We start from the raw sequence: 17,979 nt of genomic DNA, 5'->3' as shown, positions 1-17,979 counted from the left end.
GATGCTCTTTGAGTGAATGACGAGTACATGAAACACACAAGCCACATAGGTGGCCCCTCAGGTGTTTCCTGGCCCACCTTTAAAGAGTGTTTCAGCCCAGAATATTCATTGTTAGACATCAAGGAAACTGGATTGATGGAGCTTTTAGTCTTTTGCTTGATTCTGAAAAACCCACCCATGCACTCACTGAGTTCTCCTCAGAGTGCCAGAAACAAGCTACATCCAGGTTCTGGAAGAACAAAGCTGGAAAGAGAAACACCGTTAAAAGAAGGCAAAGTCGCATGGTTTGATTTCTCAGTCCAGAACAAGAATAGTGGGAAATTAGGCTGAAAGGAAACACATCCTTACCACTCTCAGTGACTCCATTAGGAACAATTAAGACTTTACGTTTCTTCATACCCAGTCACCACGCCAGTGTCCCCAAATCTCCCAGGGTTGTGCAATGTCACACTTAGGACCTAGTGGCTTGCCGCAGTCTGGCTGGGCACACAATCACGAGCCACCACACAGCTTGTAGATTCAAACAGCAACTCTTTATTCCCGAACTCACACCAGCCGTCTACAATCACGTTCTGGGGAAGTCCACGTTCTCTGCCCAAATCCACCTTCTCTGCCCAAATCCACCTCCACTGGGCTTCTGTCTCCCAAAATATACTGTCTGAATCACGTGAGAACTCAAGGGGAACTCAGGCAGCAGGATACGCCCTATTCCCAGGAGGAATAATCTTAAACCTTAAACCTGGAACCTAAACTGGGAACGCCCTAAACACGATTTATCTTAAAACCGGGAACACCCTAATCTGCCTTGGTCCTTGAGCAAGGTCACCTACATTCAATGTCGCTGCAACATGTCAGCAACATGGGGTACGCTGGCAAGGAAATTGTCATACCTACTTGGCTAATGGCTCCCAGCATCTCCCCCCTTCTGATTAATTAAACAACAAGCAATGTGGCTTAAGGACCGTGCCTGTTAGGTTGTCCAATTCAACATATGGTTCTTACCCGTCATCGGAAAACTGACCTTTAGGCGTCAGCCTCCTGTCTTAGGTTGATACCACTGCAATTGAATCATACCCGTCACTGACTACCGGTCCAGCATACAGCCATACTTGTGGATAGGTCTATGCACCAGTGGGGGGGTGAGGTTCTTTGCCTCACCTCTGTTGGCCCCCAAATTAGGCGTCAGCCTCCTGTCTTAGGTTGATACCACTGCAATTGGATCATACCCGTCACTGACTACCGGTCCAGCATAAGCCATTGGCCCCCAAATTTTAGACCATCACTAGCAGAAGGGAGGAGGATACAGAAATGCCACGACACCAAGCCAATTGACGGCTCCTTGGGAAAAAATTGCATCACTGGTGACACCATCAGCAAAGATATGTCAGCACTACCACAATTAACATGGGGTGCGCTGGCAAGGAAATAAAAATTGCATCACTAGTGACACCATCAGCAAAGATATGCCAGCATTAACACAATTCGCTGCACCAAACGATAGTTACATAGTCCAGGCAAGTTCTGCAAGCAGTTCAAAGCAGAGGAATCTATCAATATGTCCATTTCCTCCCAAAATCCGTTTCCTCCCAAAGTAAGTTGACTCTTTGATTGATCATTACTTGTTGAGTTCTTCACTGGCACTGGGATGGAGATAGGAATTCTGGCAATGATGCTAAAGAGACATTATCCTGAAAAGAATTATTAAATATAATGAAAAGGAAAGGTGAAAGTAAACAAACAGATCTGTTAACCTACTTTAAAAACAATCCTTAACAGCCTTTTACCTAATTTAAACTAGTAAACAAACAGATCTGTTAACCACCTTTAAAAACAATCCTTAACAGCTGTTTACCTAATTTAAATTAAACCATTTAAATCACGTGAATAAAAAAAATAATAATTCGGATCCATTTTTTCATGAGCGCTCCTCATATAAGAAATATGGACATACGCACATACAGACATACAACACAAAACACAAGAGTGTACACAAACGTACAACACATAAGAAAATAGTAAAGGCCTTGTAGCTTTACCTAGGTGAAATCTCCATTGCAATGTTTAAAAACTCCACAGTCAAAAAATAAAACTGATCAGAAAAACATTAACCTAGGTTTGTATGAGCTCAAAAAATAAAAATAGAACCTTATGATGTGGAAAAATGCAATAATAAAATAGCTATTGAAAAAAGCATCCTGGTTAATCACTGTCGCAGATGTAAGAATGGCCAAGCTGGAGTTCTGGATATCAGCTGTTATGGATTTGAGTCAAATCATCTTCTTTTCAATCTGTAGAGACTGTTTTAGTTAATCTTTCCGGAATCCAAATGGGCTGCTGTTCTCCCTGTGGAAAAACACAAACAGACCCCCGACTCCAGACAATCACTGGGTCAGGACCTTTCCATTGTCCTGTTAGAATATCTTTCCAAAGTACCTTAGGCTTATGTACATTTTTTTGGATACACATGTCTTTCCGCAGCACTAAGTCCTGATGAATCCAAATTTTAAAAGTTTAGAGTAAAAAGGGTTATTTTAAGTTTATCTATGGGGGATATATACCCCTTTCCAATTCCCTCTTTTTGCTTTAATAAGTATGTCTGTATCTAATAGTTGTCTTAGCTTTTTGCATTTTCTATCTGTGTAATACCTTACTTGACATTTTCAACCATTTTCTATCTTATTTCTATCTTCTAGTTTTTTTTTTTTCTAAGGTTTGTATTTTTACCCTTAGTTGCTTATTTTCCTCCTAGTTTTTTTTTTTCCTATTTTGTGGGTTTAAAATTCTTGTCTTCCTACATCTTTTCTATCTTTTTACATCTTCTTTATCTTTTTTCTTTTTAACTTTCTATACTTCTGTCTTTAAAGTTTTTCACTTTAAATTTTTAATCTTCTTTATCTAAATATCTTTTATCCTATTATCTTCCCATTTTTTAAGCAATGCCTTTAAGATTAACTAAGCTTCTTTCCTCCATCATGAAGGCATTTTAACCACCTTCAATTTAACCTTTTAAAGCCTTCCAATTATCATCTATACTGTACTTTTAAATGTACTTTTTCACCACCTACAACTTCACTCTTTTAAACGAGGCTTAGATTCTGTTTAAATCTCTTTAATGTTAGTTTACATGGCTGCCCTTCAACCAAAGGCTTTTTTTTTTTTAACTCCATTGAGAAGCTTTGTCTCAATCTGCCATGTACAAATACCTTTTTCTTCTTTCTTCCTTTCTCAAGCTTTTAAAGTAAGTCTAGTTTCCTCAAAATCTTTTTAAATGGCATTTTACAACTTTTTACTTTACCACAGAGATTATCTCATCTAGAAACATTTCTTTCTCCTTTAACCTTTCATATTAAAATATATTTCCACATCTTGAATCTTTTTATATCTTTTTTAACTGTTAACCCTTTTTATAAATTTACATTCTGAAACAACTCTTATAAAATTTCTGATTTAGACAAATTACTCCACTTTAATAAGATGAAAGACTTTCATGTTTTTTATGATACTATACTATAATTGAAACCCAACTGAAAATTTTTCTACTCTTTGTATATAAATTACACATGATAGAATCTTAACACTTAGTAACCTTGTTTTAGCAAAGACACAGACCAAAGCAATATTAAACATTTTTCCATTTACCAATTTATGAAAACACACATAATGTTTAAATATATTACCTTATGGAACTTAATAAGTAAAGAGTACTTGATTTCATATTTAGTGGTTGATATTTTAACACTTTAGCTTTGTAAATTAATCAGATGTCTGTAAAAACCAAATCTTAGACAAATGTAGTAAACAGAACTAGCCATCTCTTTCTTGAAGAAAAATCCTTCTATAGGATACCATGATGGTCCCATTGATATACTTAATAACTCGTCTTTAAAAAGCCATGGGATACATTTTTGTACTGTATCAACATATGCCCTAATTGTTCTTGGTCTTACTGGGGTGCCTCCTTCCTCTAACAATTTATCTTGCTCGGAGGCGAACAACTTCAAACCTTGAGTCAACCATTTTCCCCAGTTTGCCTGAGAAAGTTCTAGGAACAGGCAACTTGAAATAAAAACAAAATAAATCAAAACAATAACACATTGTTTTTTGAATTGGTGACCCATTCTTTCTCTCTTCCTCAAGGGTGAGAAATTTCACTTACCTCTAAGCTTCAGAAGTTCCCCGCACGGGCCGCCAAATGCCGCAGTCTGGCTGGGCACACAATCACGAGCCACCACACAGCTTGTAGATTCAAACAGCAACTCTTTATTCCCGAACTCACACCAGCCGTCTACAATCACGTTCTGGGGAAGTCCACGTTCTCTGCCCAAATCCACCTTCTCTGCCCAAATCCACCTCCACTGGGCTTCTGTCTCCCAAAATATACTGTCTGAATCACGTGAGAACTCAAGGGGAACTCAGGCAGCAGGATACGCCCTATTCCCAGGAGGAATAATCTTAAACCTTAAACCTGGAACCTAAACTGGGAACGCCCTAAACACGATTTATCTTAAAACCGGGAACACCCTAATCTGCCTTGGTCCTTGAGCAAGGTCACCTACATTCAATGTCGCTGCAACATGTCAGCAACATGGGGTACGCTGGCAAGGAAATTGTCATACCTACTTGGCTAATGGCTCCCAGCAGTGGCTTGTGTTTTTCTTTTATCATCTTAGTAATTTGGGACCTAAAAGTTGAAATGGGTTTTGTTTTAATTGAAGGCAAAAAAGAAAATAATAATCATAATCTTAAAAGAATGTGTCTATGTGTATGCAGACCCAAATCAACATGAAAAAAACTCTAAAATGATCAAGGGCAAAGTATAGCTTGAAAGTACACATAGAAAAGTAAATCATGAAATAAAATGCTTCTGCAGGTTCCAGAAAAATGTGAACCAACTGAACCTCATAAAAAATAAAACCCCAAAAGCTAAGCATAAAAGGATTTGTGTATAACCCAATGCCTGTCATATAAACCCAAAATCATTTCTGAGGTATCATTCGTAGGTAGAGCCCTGCACCGTTTAACAATGGGGATATATTCTGAGAAGTGGATCATTAGGTGATTTGTTCATTGCACAGACATCTCTTACTCACACTTAGAAGGTGGATCCCACTACACACCCCAGCTATGTGATGTGTACCATCTTGTGTGCACTCCATTATTGACCAGAACGTCACATGCAGCTAATGACTATATTTTGATTTTTTTTTATTATACTTCCTAAAGCAGGTTATATTTTTACTCAGGGAACCTGACATTAGTAATAACCACTCTCATCTTGAAAAATCACCCTCTATTCCAGAAGCTAAAAACTGATTCACCACATTTCAGACCTCATCTCACAGTGATAGGATGATTTCTTGGTGGGCTCTTCTGACAAAAGCAAAATTCGCAGCGATACCAGCCCTGCAGACCTGCTTTGATGAAACAGATGGGGCATGGCGATGACTTCCACGCACGGAGCCAGAGTCCCTGTCCCACCATTCCCTGTTCTCTCTGGGTTCCTATTGCTGGTCTTTAAAAATGGCGGATGACTGCCTATTAAAGGGCTGCACCAGCAGGTAGGAGAGAAGCTAATTGCTCAGTCTCTCTCTTTTTTCAGATTCAGTGCAGGACTGTCCGCGAAACTGCCACGGGAATGGCGAATGTGTATCTGGCCTGTGTCACTGCTTCCCAGGATTTCTAGGAGCAGACTGCGCTAAAGGTATGTGCCACCGTTACCCCACTGTAGTTGGAAAACAAGATGTACTCAAGCTTCTCAGATGTCAGAAGGGGCACCCAAGTAGACTTCCCAGCCAACATCCCAGCTGGGATGTTACGAAAGCCCATGTGTGCTCAAAGGCCGAACCCTTGGGTGAAGAGGAGGCTTTGATATATGACCCTTGGCCAATGTACCTATAGGAACACAGCAGTTCTCCTTGGCACTGAGGTGTGCTGAGAAGAAAGATTTGCTAAAAATGAGATGGTCGGATTTCCTGTAAAAGCAGAAGTGAATTACCATCACTCCTTTCTTATAATCATTAACTTCTATGTAATGGAAGATTAAGTATCTCAGGGTTAGTAAATTTCATTCATTCTGGCCAGCTACACTCTTAATCTAGGAAGCGCTATTTATCTTGGTGGAATCGGTTTTAAATTGTATTATTAATTTATCTAGACTGCATAGCAAAGAATGGCTGGGGCCTTGGGATTCTTGGGGGAAAGATAATATAAGAAAGAAAATGATTCTCTCAAAAGCAGGGAATTGAGGGGCTGCAAACCTAACTTGCAAGAGACCTTCAGTTCGACCTTGAAGTGGCTCAGTCGGAGGCAAGATCAGTGGCTCTCCTTGCTCTTTGACATAGTCCATGTCCACACACAAACACGAGTATGTCCAGATAAACACAAATAAGAAATTCAAACAAAATTTTTAAAGTGATACCTTTATGTTTCTTTTCTATTTTATTCTATTTAATTTTTTTAATACCAGGTATCCCCCCACTACACTGATTTCTGTCCCACCACTATTCAGAAAAACAGCCCAAAAAACAGTGACAGGCAGGTTATGAGCCCTTGCTAGGGAGTCAGACAGTCCTGGGTCCCCTTCCCAGCTCCTCTGCTGAGTATCTCTGTGACCTTGAGCAAGTCATTGAACATTTCTGAACCTGGGTTTTTGCATCTGGGAAAGAGGGGGGTGTCAATTCAGGAGCTCATCATGAGGACACAGTAAGATCCACACAGAGGTCTAAGTGAGGCACCTTGCAAGGTGTCAAAGGCATGGATTTTATTATTTACTTATTTATATATATTATTCTTTGTCTATTTGACTCTTTTCATCACTTTTATCTGTGCTTCATTAAAAGATCCTCCTGCTTAGCTATTCTAATGGGATATTCCCGTGAACTGTGTTCTCCCACCTTCACCATACTTGCTGGGAAATTTTTCAGATATTCTCTACCTTGCCCAGATTTGAGATTTCCATCTTGATAAAAGCTAACTATTCAGTAAATGGAACTTTCTCATTCTTCTCGTTCTGGTGGCCCATGTGTGAGACTCATTCCTAAATGGCACCACCTACAAACAACTCCTCTATCCCCCAGTACAGAGAAAGATTTGGTCAACTCATCCGATACAGAAGGATAAGAGTAAGGAGCCACTGATCAGTTCTCCTGCCTGGGTTTTGGCAAAGCAGGCCTATGTCCACAGGCTTGGGGACACTTCAGCAAAGTGAAAACTCAAGCCTCCAGCTCCTACAGGCACCGCGCGCAGGCTCTGAGGGGCCTGAGGGAGCAGGGGGCGACCCTCTACACCACTAAGTCCCACCAGCCAAGGCTTCCAGGGAAGGCAAACCTCAGTACCGTTCGAATGGCTCTTCTTGCGTAATCTAATTTTCCTGGGAGTGAAGGCATTAACGAGAGGAAGGACAGGGCAGTGCTTTTATATGTGGCTGCAAATGGGCTGAACACGGCCTGTGAGCTGTAAATGTATATTAACACTGACACACATCGATGTATTATTAATCCTAAAAACCATGTGTGCTCCGACTGCACAGCCAGTTACTGGCCTTTCAGAGCTAAGTACCCCGGCCATTTAAGAACTCTTCGCTCTAAATCCATTTCCAGAGGAGCGTCCATCCTGCATTATGGATCTGTAATGGAGCGTGCATTTAGCTGCTTAAAAGGGCTCTCGGTGTGTGTTTCGCATTCACCACCTGCCCTGTGGCTGGGCGCACACTCCGAATGTGCATTAGCCATGCTATATAATTGATCCTTGTGAAACAAATATTGAGTGGCTGTTGAGAGTAGTTGCTCCTCAGTACTCAGTCGCCGTTCCTGAGATTGGGCTTTGAACTTATTTATATTTTAATTTAACTGTTGATGCATACAGGAGACAAAATTGAAGCGCTTAAAAAATAAATCTGCCTTCTCCTGTTTCCCCATTTGTTCTGGGCGAAGCTGGTTGAGAGTGTGAGGAGCAAGCATCGACCCCACTGCCCTAAAAACCTTTCCCCATAAATATTTTTGAAATGGACACAGTTTAAGCTGCTTCGTTGTGGAGAACATGAGCTTTCTTCTTTTCTGAGCCCTTCTTTCCCAAACTTCAATCTTTCACATACCACATTTATTACCGTTGCCGAGTTCATGGGCCACCGGTTATTAACTTATTTCTTTAAATCAACTCATTATGTTTACATAGATTTGCTGTAAAAGGAACAATGTCAGCAAAAATTGAAATAGAGAAAACTAGGATCAATTATCATAAATAGGAAATGACAGTGCATCTCAGCTACCTCCACTCCTGACACGCTGATGTCACAATCACAGTCCTGAAAGTGGACTTATCATGTAGGCCAGCCAGGCTGTTAGAAGGACTCGAGCCCTGGACACCTCATTACATGATTATCAATGTATAAACTAACATTTCCCTAACCATACCTGGGGATGCAGTGAGCAATGGCAGAGGAGTCACGTGGCTTTACCTGCCCCGGCTTCAAGCAGGTAAATCTAAAGATCTGTACCTGATTTACTCCTGAGGCATAATGCCTGTACTTCCAATCATTTTAAATAGCAAGAAATAGTTCTTACTTGCTAAATAAGTACCAAGCACCATGCAGAGTTCTTAATACATACTCTCATTCATCCTCATTACACTATGAAGTGAATCTTGCTTCTACCAATACCCTACCTTCCCATTTTTTTAATATAAAACTCCTCTTACACTTGGACACAAGTTGCCAAGAAAGGACATACAGTTTCCATACTGTTTTAACCCAGATCTCCCTAATGTCAACATTTTAAATTTCCATAGTTCAGTTCTTGAAACCAGAAAAATTAACACCCATGCAATGCTATTAACTAATTTGGGGAATTTTTTCCAACAATGCCCTTTCTTCTCTGGGCCAGCATCCCACACTTTGTTCCGTCTCCCTTAGTCCCTCCGATCTGTCCAACCTGTGCCAGTTGTTCACTCTTCTTTGCTTGTTTTTCATGACCTTGACTATATGTGCTCACGCGTGTACTTGTTCATCGGCATGTGTTCCTGCCCGTGAGTGCATGTGTGTTGCTGGGAATAGATCCCAGAGTCTGTGCAAATTCACATGGCCTCTACCTCTGAGCCACACCCCCAGCCCAACTTTCACTCTTTGGAAGAGTGTTGCTCAGGTGTTTTGTAGTTCATCTCTCATGTTGAGTTTGTCTGATATTTTTCATGATTAGTCCAAGGTCATGCATTTTAAATGAGATACCATGCCCTGTGCCCTCCTCAGTGCACCCTATCAATGATGCACCTCCAATTTGAATAAGAAAAAGCATTAAATGTGGTTGCATGCATATGTGTGCACACAGGCCTTTTTTCCTACCTTAAACATAAGCCACAGAGGCTGAAAGTCTGAATCCCATTGGTCCTGTGCAGTTTGTCAGTGGCTACGACAAGTTGCCAGTAAAAAGCCACTTTGAGCCCAAGAACCTCCGGGTGTTAACAGGGAGTGCTGGAGCGGAGAGCAGGGGTTGCTCATGCAGCGAGGAAAGGAGCCGGCTGGCCTCCTGCTCCCCACGGCAGTGCATGCCACCTCCTGGCTCTGGCCCCTCATCACTTCCCTTCTTTCTGACTTAGAAACCCTGAAGAGGCCCCGAGCCCAAGGTCCTCCCTCATCACAAATTCACAGTCCCTCTGTTGCCTCTCTGACAGCTGTACCAGGATGCCTTGAGTTCTGCCCTCTCTGCTACTGCAGGCACCGGCAGACTCGGGCCCTCCTGCCAGGGGGAGAATTTGCCAAGTTAGCAAGCGAGACTCCCATCACATCCAAGCAACCGGGTGTGTGTCCAAGTGACAGAAATTCAGACTTACTCTCTTGACCTCTCGATGCGCCCTAGTGCCCTCGGGTGCTCGGTGCAGGCAGCAGCTCCTCGTCTTCCTCTACACCTGCCAGTCTGCATCAGGCATCTGAAGACATCCTTGCAGCGAGCAGAGGGAGCCGTCAACGTGCATTTGCAGGGTACTCATTCTGCCTCTCCCACTGAGCCGAGAGGTCCTGAGAGGTGCTTAGGTCAAAATGACACTGAGCCTCACCTGGAAAGAGCATATACTGGTTCTAACTCATTGTTCAAAGCCCGCTGAAGGGACAGAACTTATTTGTGCATTTAATAAATGCTTATTAGGTGCCTACTATGAGACAAGCGCTACACTGGAGAGAGATGAGCAGGAGAGCCAGGGCCTGCCCCTCCCGAGGCTCCCGTCTGATGGATGGGCTCTGAAAACAAGTGGGGCATAACAATGTGAGTCCAAAAATGCTGTGGCGCAGGCTTAGAGCACTGTAGACTTTACAAGGAGGAGATAAAGGAGTTTACGAAGCAATGAAGTGAAAGTGTTGTAAATGGGAATGTTGTCAAGGACCTTTCAGGGTCACTCCAGCACAGGCTTGGAAATCACCCTGGAAGAGGCAGACGAACGTGGAGGGTTTACTATATATACTACCAGTTCCTGAAGATAGTTGCATTGCAGGCCACACCACCATGTGTACTCCCAGGAGGGGTCTCCACTAAGCAGGAGGGGAGCAGAGAGAGAACCAGAACCCCTGGGCACGTGCCTCCGCTGGGGGTCAGGGTAGAGCACACAGGCAAGAGTTGTGAATGATCCTAGGTCACCGTGGGAAGGACTTAGGGGAATCATGGCAGGACCTGCCTTCCCACCCTGCTGCACCTGTTGCCTGGGCCAGAGGCTCACACCCTGTCTGTGGGGATATGGAGACATCAGAAAAATACGAAGTTTCGAAGATTCTGAAAAATTCACAGTACAGTGTGGATTTAGGGAAATCGCCAGGCAATTGTAGAGGAAACCCTGTGGAGAAAGACTCTAGTCAGGGAGCTCGACCAAATAGTGCTTTTCAGTATAGAATTTTATTAATTGTGCAACACAATAAGCAACCTGTTCAGATCCAGAGCTTAAGGGGAAAATGACATTTTTCCTGGTAATTTGTACCATTTTCCATCAGGCGCCTCTCCTATCCAACAGTAGTTGTGCTTATTATCCAAGTTACTGTTTACCCCACCATTTTCTTTCTTATTACTGTTTCTTTTGCATGGTTTCTCATTATTTTAATGCTATCTGCTGGGGGCTAGAGGTTTCTTAATTATTGTTCCTTTTCCTTTCCTTACTTTTATCTGAACACCTTTCGTTGACTCTTCCAAGAGTTGCAAGGCACCCTTGCATTTTGGAGGAGAGCCGTAGTTTCTGGGCCCCCTGTTTTAACACTGGCTCCTCCAATGGCTCATTTGGAATGAGCTGGAGGCCCCGACCTGCAGCAGGAACATAACACATCAGAGCCAAAGCTGTTAGGTAATGTGAAGCTAATAGCGATTAGAAATGACAGCTCCTGCCGCCAGACAGCTGTCAGTGGGGCCAAGAAATGCCACAGCTGCAGGAACGGGAAGTCTTCTCTCCAAGGGCTGGTTTCAAGTCTTAGCCAGCCTCTCTGGAGCCTTTGAAAAGGGGAGCAGGGATCTTGCCATTTTTCTCCTGTTAATTAAATAGCAGATATACACACAGCCCAGTGCCTTGTGGCCATGTTATAGCACTAAAATTCTGTCATCATCACCACCATTGCCATCTCCATCATCACCATCACTATCAATATCACCATCACCACCATCACTATCACCACTATTACCATCACCACCATCACCACCATCACCACCATCATCACCATCACCACCATCATCACCATCACCACCATCACCATATCACCACCATCACTACCATCACCACCATCACCATATCACCACCATCATCACCATCACCATATCACCACCATCATCACCATCACCATATCACCACCATCATCACCATCACCATCATCACCATCATCACCTCCATAACCACCATCACCACCATCATCACCATCACCATCACCATCATCACCGTCACCATCATCACCACCATCACCATCATCATCACCATCACTATCATCACCATCACCATCATTAATACCATCGCTAACATTTATTGAATACTTACTGTATGTCAACCACTGCACTGAGCACCTATGTAATTATCCCATTTGATCACCAGTTGCCCTGTTTTATAGATGATTGTCCTCTTTATAGATGAGGAAAGTTAGAGACACAGAAAGGTTAAGTAACTTGCTCAAAATCACTCATCTAGAAAGAGATATTAGTGGAATTTGAACCAAGTGGTCTGACCTGGACTCTCATACTAGACCAGCAGGAGGCTGGCCTCAGGAGACATAAGTGGCACGGGGATGGGCACTTTGATGGCTGTGCACCAGCTTTCTAGGTTTGAACCCCTAAAATATTTTTGAAGACAGGAAATGAGGGCTTACTAAATAGAACTATCAGGGCCAGATTTTGAAATAAAGTCCACATGACTTCAGACCCGGGTGCTCCACACCTGTCCCTCCACAGCCACTCGGTACATTGCCCACATCCTTCCCACCCTGCCCTCGATGGCCAACTCCTACCCCAGGGCTCCTCTCCACCCTCACCTCCACTGCCTGTGCATGTGGCCACCTGATGGTGTTGCTCCTCCCCATTTCCAGAGCTCTCCCAGCTCCGTGAGCACCCCACTGCCTCCCCCAAATGCCTTCAGAGGTTCCCCCATGGCCTCCCTCCGTGGTTTAAAGACATATGTCTGGAGAGGGTGTTATATATGCACATTTACAGTTTCCTCCCCCATGCCAGGGCACTCTGGATTGTAGGGCTGGTGTGCGGCTCATTTACAGGCCTTTTTGACACGCTCTCAGGGGGTAGGATGCAGGCGGTGAGGCTCCACTTTCTGAGAATGAAGAATACATTCCTTAGAGGCCCTCGGTGACCCACAGTGCTCCTGCTCCGTTGCCTCCCACCAAGGCCCAGAACTCATCCCTCATGGAAGAGGAGGGGCTGCTGCTTCCCCTTCGCTCCCGCTGTTTTCTTGGCTGGGATGTTCTCGTCAACCCCAGCCTTTCCTTTCAAGCTGCAGCTTGTCCATGAAGGTCAAGCTCACAGGGCAACGCCTGCCACCCCAGAAACAGGCCTGCAGTCGCTCAGGGCTCGGGAACATCTTGGCAGCCAGGGCCCCTTCCTGCGGTGCCGGGTCCAAGCCGGGTGGTTACGTCAGCCACCCCTGATGATCACAGGCTTCTCACTGTCATCCTTGTACTTCCCTGCACCTGGTTGGGGACCTAGTACACAGTGTGTGCCTGCTAAATGTCTAGTGACTTAAATTTAGGGAACAAGGATAACAAAGTTAAACATCGCCGGGAAAATGTCACAAGAACACGAGCAAGTGCTGGAGAACAGGAGTCCAATGAGTCCGATTCAGCATGCGGGGGAAAAATAAATGACAGCTTTCAAGGTACAGACTGGAAGGGATGGCATGAGAGAGGGAGAGGAGGAGAGGAGGAATTAACAAAGAAGTATTTACAGCAAAGAAATGCTGATTACTCCACAGTGAGTGTGTGTTACTACAGAATAACAAGGCAGTGGAAAAGGAGAACTGCAGAGTTTGAATTTCTAGATTTTAATCCATTCTCCTCTAGTTAACTGTGCTCATTTTAGCAAATTATTTAACCTCTCTGAGCCTCGTTTTCTTGTTTGTACAAGGGGGACATTCACGATGTTACCCATTGCCTTGCTGTGAGGACTACAGTGAATTCATGTAAAGTATGTGGAGCAAGGGGGCATTTATGAAACACTCTGTCGATGTCATCAGTTGTCACCCACAACGAACCTCAGGATCATTCTTTACTCCTATTTTACAGTATAGGAAATGAAGAGTTACAGAAGTAAGGTTACACAGCAGGGTCAGATTTTGAGTCCATGTCTGCCTGACCCTGAGGCTGGTGACCCTAATGACATGTCAGGAAGACTCCCCCTGGGTCAAGAGCGGTGACCCCTCTTGAAGCCCCCAACAGTAAGCACTGCCCACAGCTCCAGTGGTCTCCCTCTCTTGGGTGGTTCAGCCTCAGCCTCAGCCTCCTGACTCCCCAACACCTCCTGCTGCACACAGGAGAGCAGCGGCAACCCCCCAACCCCTTCCCAATGGAGGCAGGTCCCCCTCCTCTCCAGAACACCTCCCTCAGAGCTGCCTCAACAAGGAAGCCCCTTTCCTGTGTCACGGGTAGACTCACTGTATCCATGAAAGGTGCTCAGGTCTATCTGTCCTGCCTGGGAGGCATCCTGGCCCCTTTGGGGCCCATCTTTCATACCTGCCTCCTATCTCCCCAATTCACCCCATGGTCCCCATTCAAGCAGACAGGCAGGGACACAGCTGGTGCCCACAGGAAAGTTCTAGAGCCCACTCTGGCCTGCAGAAATGTGTGGGATATCTTGACAGCTAGGACCCAGGAGGAGAGACTTGAAGCAGGTACACCCAGGACATGTTCTGCAGAAAGGGACTGAATGGCCACACTGGGCAAAGTCCCATTCTATAAGGTAGTATAAACAGAGCCACTACTATCTATCACATAGGAGCGAGCGACAAGCAGGGCACTCGCAGGGAGTTCACATAAATGATCCCATTTCATCTTCACAACATAAATTATCATTCTTATTTTGCAGTTAAGGAAACTGAACCTTAGTGAAGTGGAAGTCCCTACCCAAGTACAGTGTTAGAACTTTAACCACAGGATGAGTGACAGCCACTCTGCAGTCATGGGATCCTCTTAACATGCAGATTGCTAGGTCCCACCCAGAAATTCTGACTTGGTAGGTCTGGGGCCTCTGGAGCTTGTGAAATTTCCGAACTCTCTGGCCTCTGGCCATCTTTCTGAATCAGAATCTGCATTCTAACAGGATCCCCAGATGACTCCCGTGCATGCTAAAGTTGGAATCTAGATAGCCCTGCCCTTGAACTCCACTGAAACAGACCAAGAGAACTGTGATCCAAATAGTGACATCACCTTTACCCTCTGTCCCCCTGGCTTGTTGGAAGACATGGGAGACTGGAAGCTACAATGTTGCATTACCTGGCGGCCACCTCCCAATCATGGCCACTCAGGTCTCCAGTGCTTGCTGCGTTCCCAGACAGAAGCCAGTTCTTGGTGCTGAATCTGTCAGCTCTCCAAAGTGAACTGCTTCTGAGACTAGAAGAGTGTTTTTCAAACTACTAGATAAGCAACAGAACAGCCCTAGAAAACAGACTGCCCGACCCTGGGGAATGGGTAGATGTGGTGCACACAGATTTGGGGAAATCCAATGGTTGGGAAGGTCTTCCATATTAGGAAATAAACCAGACTTTAGAAAGCAGGCCAGCTGGGACCGTGGGAGAGGAAAGAGGTATTTTATGCCCTGCTTTGTCTCTTTACAGTGTAACTAGTTGAAACAATTTTATCCTAATGAAAATAATGATAATAAAATCCTATCTATTGATTTCTTTCGATGCACCCGGCACTGCACAGAGTTCTTACCATGCATTATCTCATTTCCTCCCCTTAGAAACCTAAAGAGTAGGAACTCCAGAATTCTTATTCCACTTTAAAGAGGAAGTAATTGAGCCTTAAAGTATCCAGTGTTATAATAACTAGCAAAAACAAAGTGAGGGGGAAAAAAAGCAAGAAGACAGGCTACCTCATGAGCTTGTTCCCTGGCCTGGCACTTTCCTACCTATTAGGGAGACAGCAGTAAATAAAACAAACCCAACAAGCCCGCAGGACACTTCCACGCTGTGGATCTTGGGACATCCTTAATTTGCAAATTTGCCTTGATGCTTAAATCACACCAAGACAGTAAAGTTACTTCAGTCTAGACTTGCACTGCAGAAAAGCTTACTGTGTACTCCAAAGAATTTAAATATTCATTATATAATTGCTGCTATAGTCACACACACACACACACACACATACACATACACATGCACGCACACACACACACCCCTTAGACTTTTTTAAGAACAGCTTAAGCACTTATCGACTGCGAACTTTTATAACTCCAAAATGGAGGCGTCTCCATATCTCTACAGGTATTTTAAATGAATTGAATTAATCATAGGCTTAAAAGTCTCTTGTGATCTTCGTTAACTTCCCTGGGTTTAATTAAAACATCTGTGCACTTTTAATTTATCGATTCATCCAACTCATATGTCATGTTTTTAACACACCCCAGCATGCTCTGCATCATTTTTAACCCGATTTCCACTTAACTAAAGCAATTAAATTCACCCTGGATTAATTAAAGCATCCATACTTTCGTGCTTAAGTCAGCGTGTGCTTCTTTCCCCACATGGCTCCTGAATGTCAGAGATTTGACACACCTGATGAGTTTTTTGTCCTTCTGGAAATTCTTCCCTGAATCACTTCCTTGCTTATTAATGTGCCATTTGACAGAACGAGGAGGAGGAGGAGGAAGTTGGTGCACCTGAACTTGGGCCCTCTGAGCTGGGGACTCTGACCCTGTCAGCCAGAAGGGACCTTCTGGATTCCTCTCTTTACAAGGGTCCTGTTGGATCTTGCCACCGTCTGAGTATTCTGGGCTGGAAGGTGGGGCGGGGCGGGGCGGGGAATCAGGTCGGAGGTGGCCATGGCAGTCAGAAGGACAAGTGATCTTTGCATTGAACTTTCATAAGCACTCCTTAAGTCTGCCCTCCAACTTCTCCCCTCCTCCTCCCTACTTGAACCATCCTTTGCTGTTCTGCCCATTTAGTAGGGAGAGAAACTGTAGCAGGCACCGAGTTCCACAGGCTTCCTGGTCAGGCAGGGTGACCAAGCAGTTATCCATAAAGTGACAAATTATCTCCCTGAAATTCACATAGGATTTCTGGCCCTACCAGTGTACTTGACAGAGCCTGCTTCCCCTTCAGCCATGGTAGCACTGAGGTGAGCAGCCTTTTAATTTTTTTTCCCCCAATAGGATAAGCCAAGAATTACATCTCACTATTTTTATGTGCACTCACTTAGTTGTTAATGAGTCTGAATATCTGGTCATACTTTTGTTGGCAATCTATATCACTTCTGATGCCCTTTGCCCAGGTTTTCACTCCTTTGTTCCCTTTTTATTGATTTTTAAGAGCTGCTTCTGTATTGCATAGCCAACTTTATTTTGTCAAACACGTTTCAAATATTTCTTCCCAGTGTTATTTGTAACTTAATTTTCTTTTCGAGTATCCTTTGTCAAACAGAAGATTTAAATTCTATGTAATCAGATCTGATCACTCTTCTTCAGAGTTTCCGGAATTTATGTCTTCCATCTCTCACCCAAGAAAATAAAATTAGTCTTCACTATTTTCCTAATACTTTTATAGGTTTTTTTTTTTTCTCTCTCTCTCTCTCCTCTTTAGATCTCTGCATGGAATTTATTTTTGAGTTCAGGGTACAGTAGGACAAATTTCATTACCTACCAAATGAATTGTCAATTGCAGAGATCCGGCTAGAAGTGACACTGACCTTTCCTAACACTGTTGTGCTCAGCACTGAAGTTAAGTCCACAACACTGAAAGAAAAAGGAGATCCAGCTGTGGTGCTGGGAACCCTGAGTTTTGATTGTGTGGCCCCTGAGGCCCACATGACACACCTGGATTGCTTTGGGGTGGGGGATGGAGACTTCGGTCTCCCATTCTGTTCCCTGTCACCTCGCCCAGGTAACAAACACCCTATGGGGTTGCTGCTCATCAGTGTTCGGTGACTTCCTGGTATGTGAGGCAACCAGGTGTTACTGCCATCTTGACAACTTACCTGGAGTGTGAGGTTCAGTTAGAACGTTCTCAGGTCTCTTTTCTACAGGGGTTTTGAGTCCGTTTTCAAATAACTTCTAAACGATCCCCTCTTCACAACCAGCCCCGCCCACAGCGGTTTGTCACCCTGCAGGTTTCTCTCCTGCTTTCCTAGCGGAGCCTCCTCGGCAGCCTCTGCGTTTCCTGCAAGTGTTCTCACTACCCCAAGCTCCGCGTAGAAAGGATTTGTTTCTCCAAAAACAGCGGCTCTGAGTAGTGCGTCGCCGTTCCTGCCGAGTAAACACCCCTGAAAAATCGTCCCCTCCCTTACCGAGAACTTGGGGAGGGGGAGCTCTCGCTTGA

General features: G+C 44.1%; 1 protein-coding gene across 6 annotated transcripts in view; it reads left to right on the top strand.

Annotated features, from left to right (window-relative positions):
- Nucleotides 1-17,979, top strand: part of Tenm2 (teneurin transmembrane protein 2) — an 892,009-nt gene that overhangs the window by 745,374 nt on the left and 128,656 nt on the right. For all 6 annotated transcript variants that reach the window (XM_071612002.1, XM_071612001.1, XM_027938624.2 and 3 more), the window contains one exon: nt 5,600-5,701. In XM_071612002.1, the coding sequence (XP_071468103.1) occupies nt 5,600-5,701 (102 nt within the window). The remainder of the gene's footprint in view (nt 1-5,599; nt 5,702-17,979) is intronic.

This window comes from Marmota flaviventris, chromosome 5, assembly GCF_047511675.1.
Source record: "Marmota flaviventris isolate mMarFla1 chromosome 5, mMarFla1.hap1, whole genome shotgun sequence".
NCBI lineage: Eukaryota > Metazoa > Chordata > Mammalia > Rodentia > Sciuridae > Marmota > Marmota flaviventris.
This window is presented reverse-complemented; position numbering and strand designations above follow the sequence as displayed.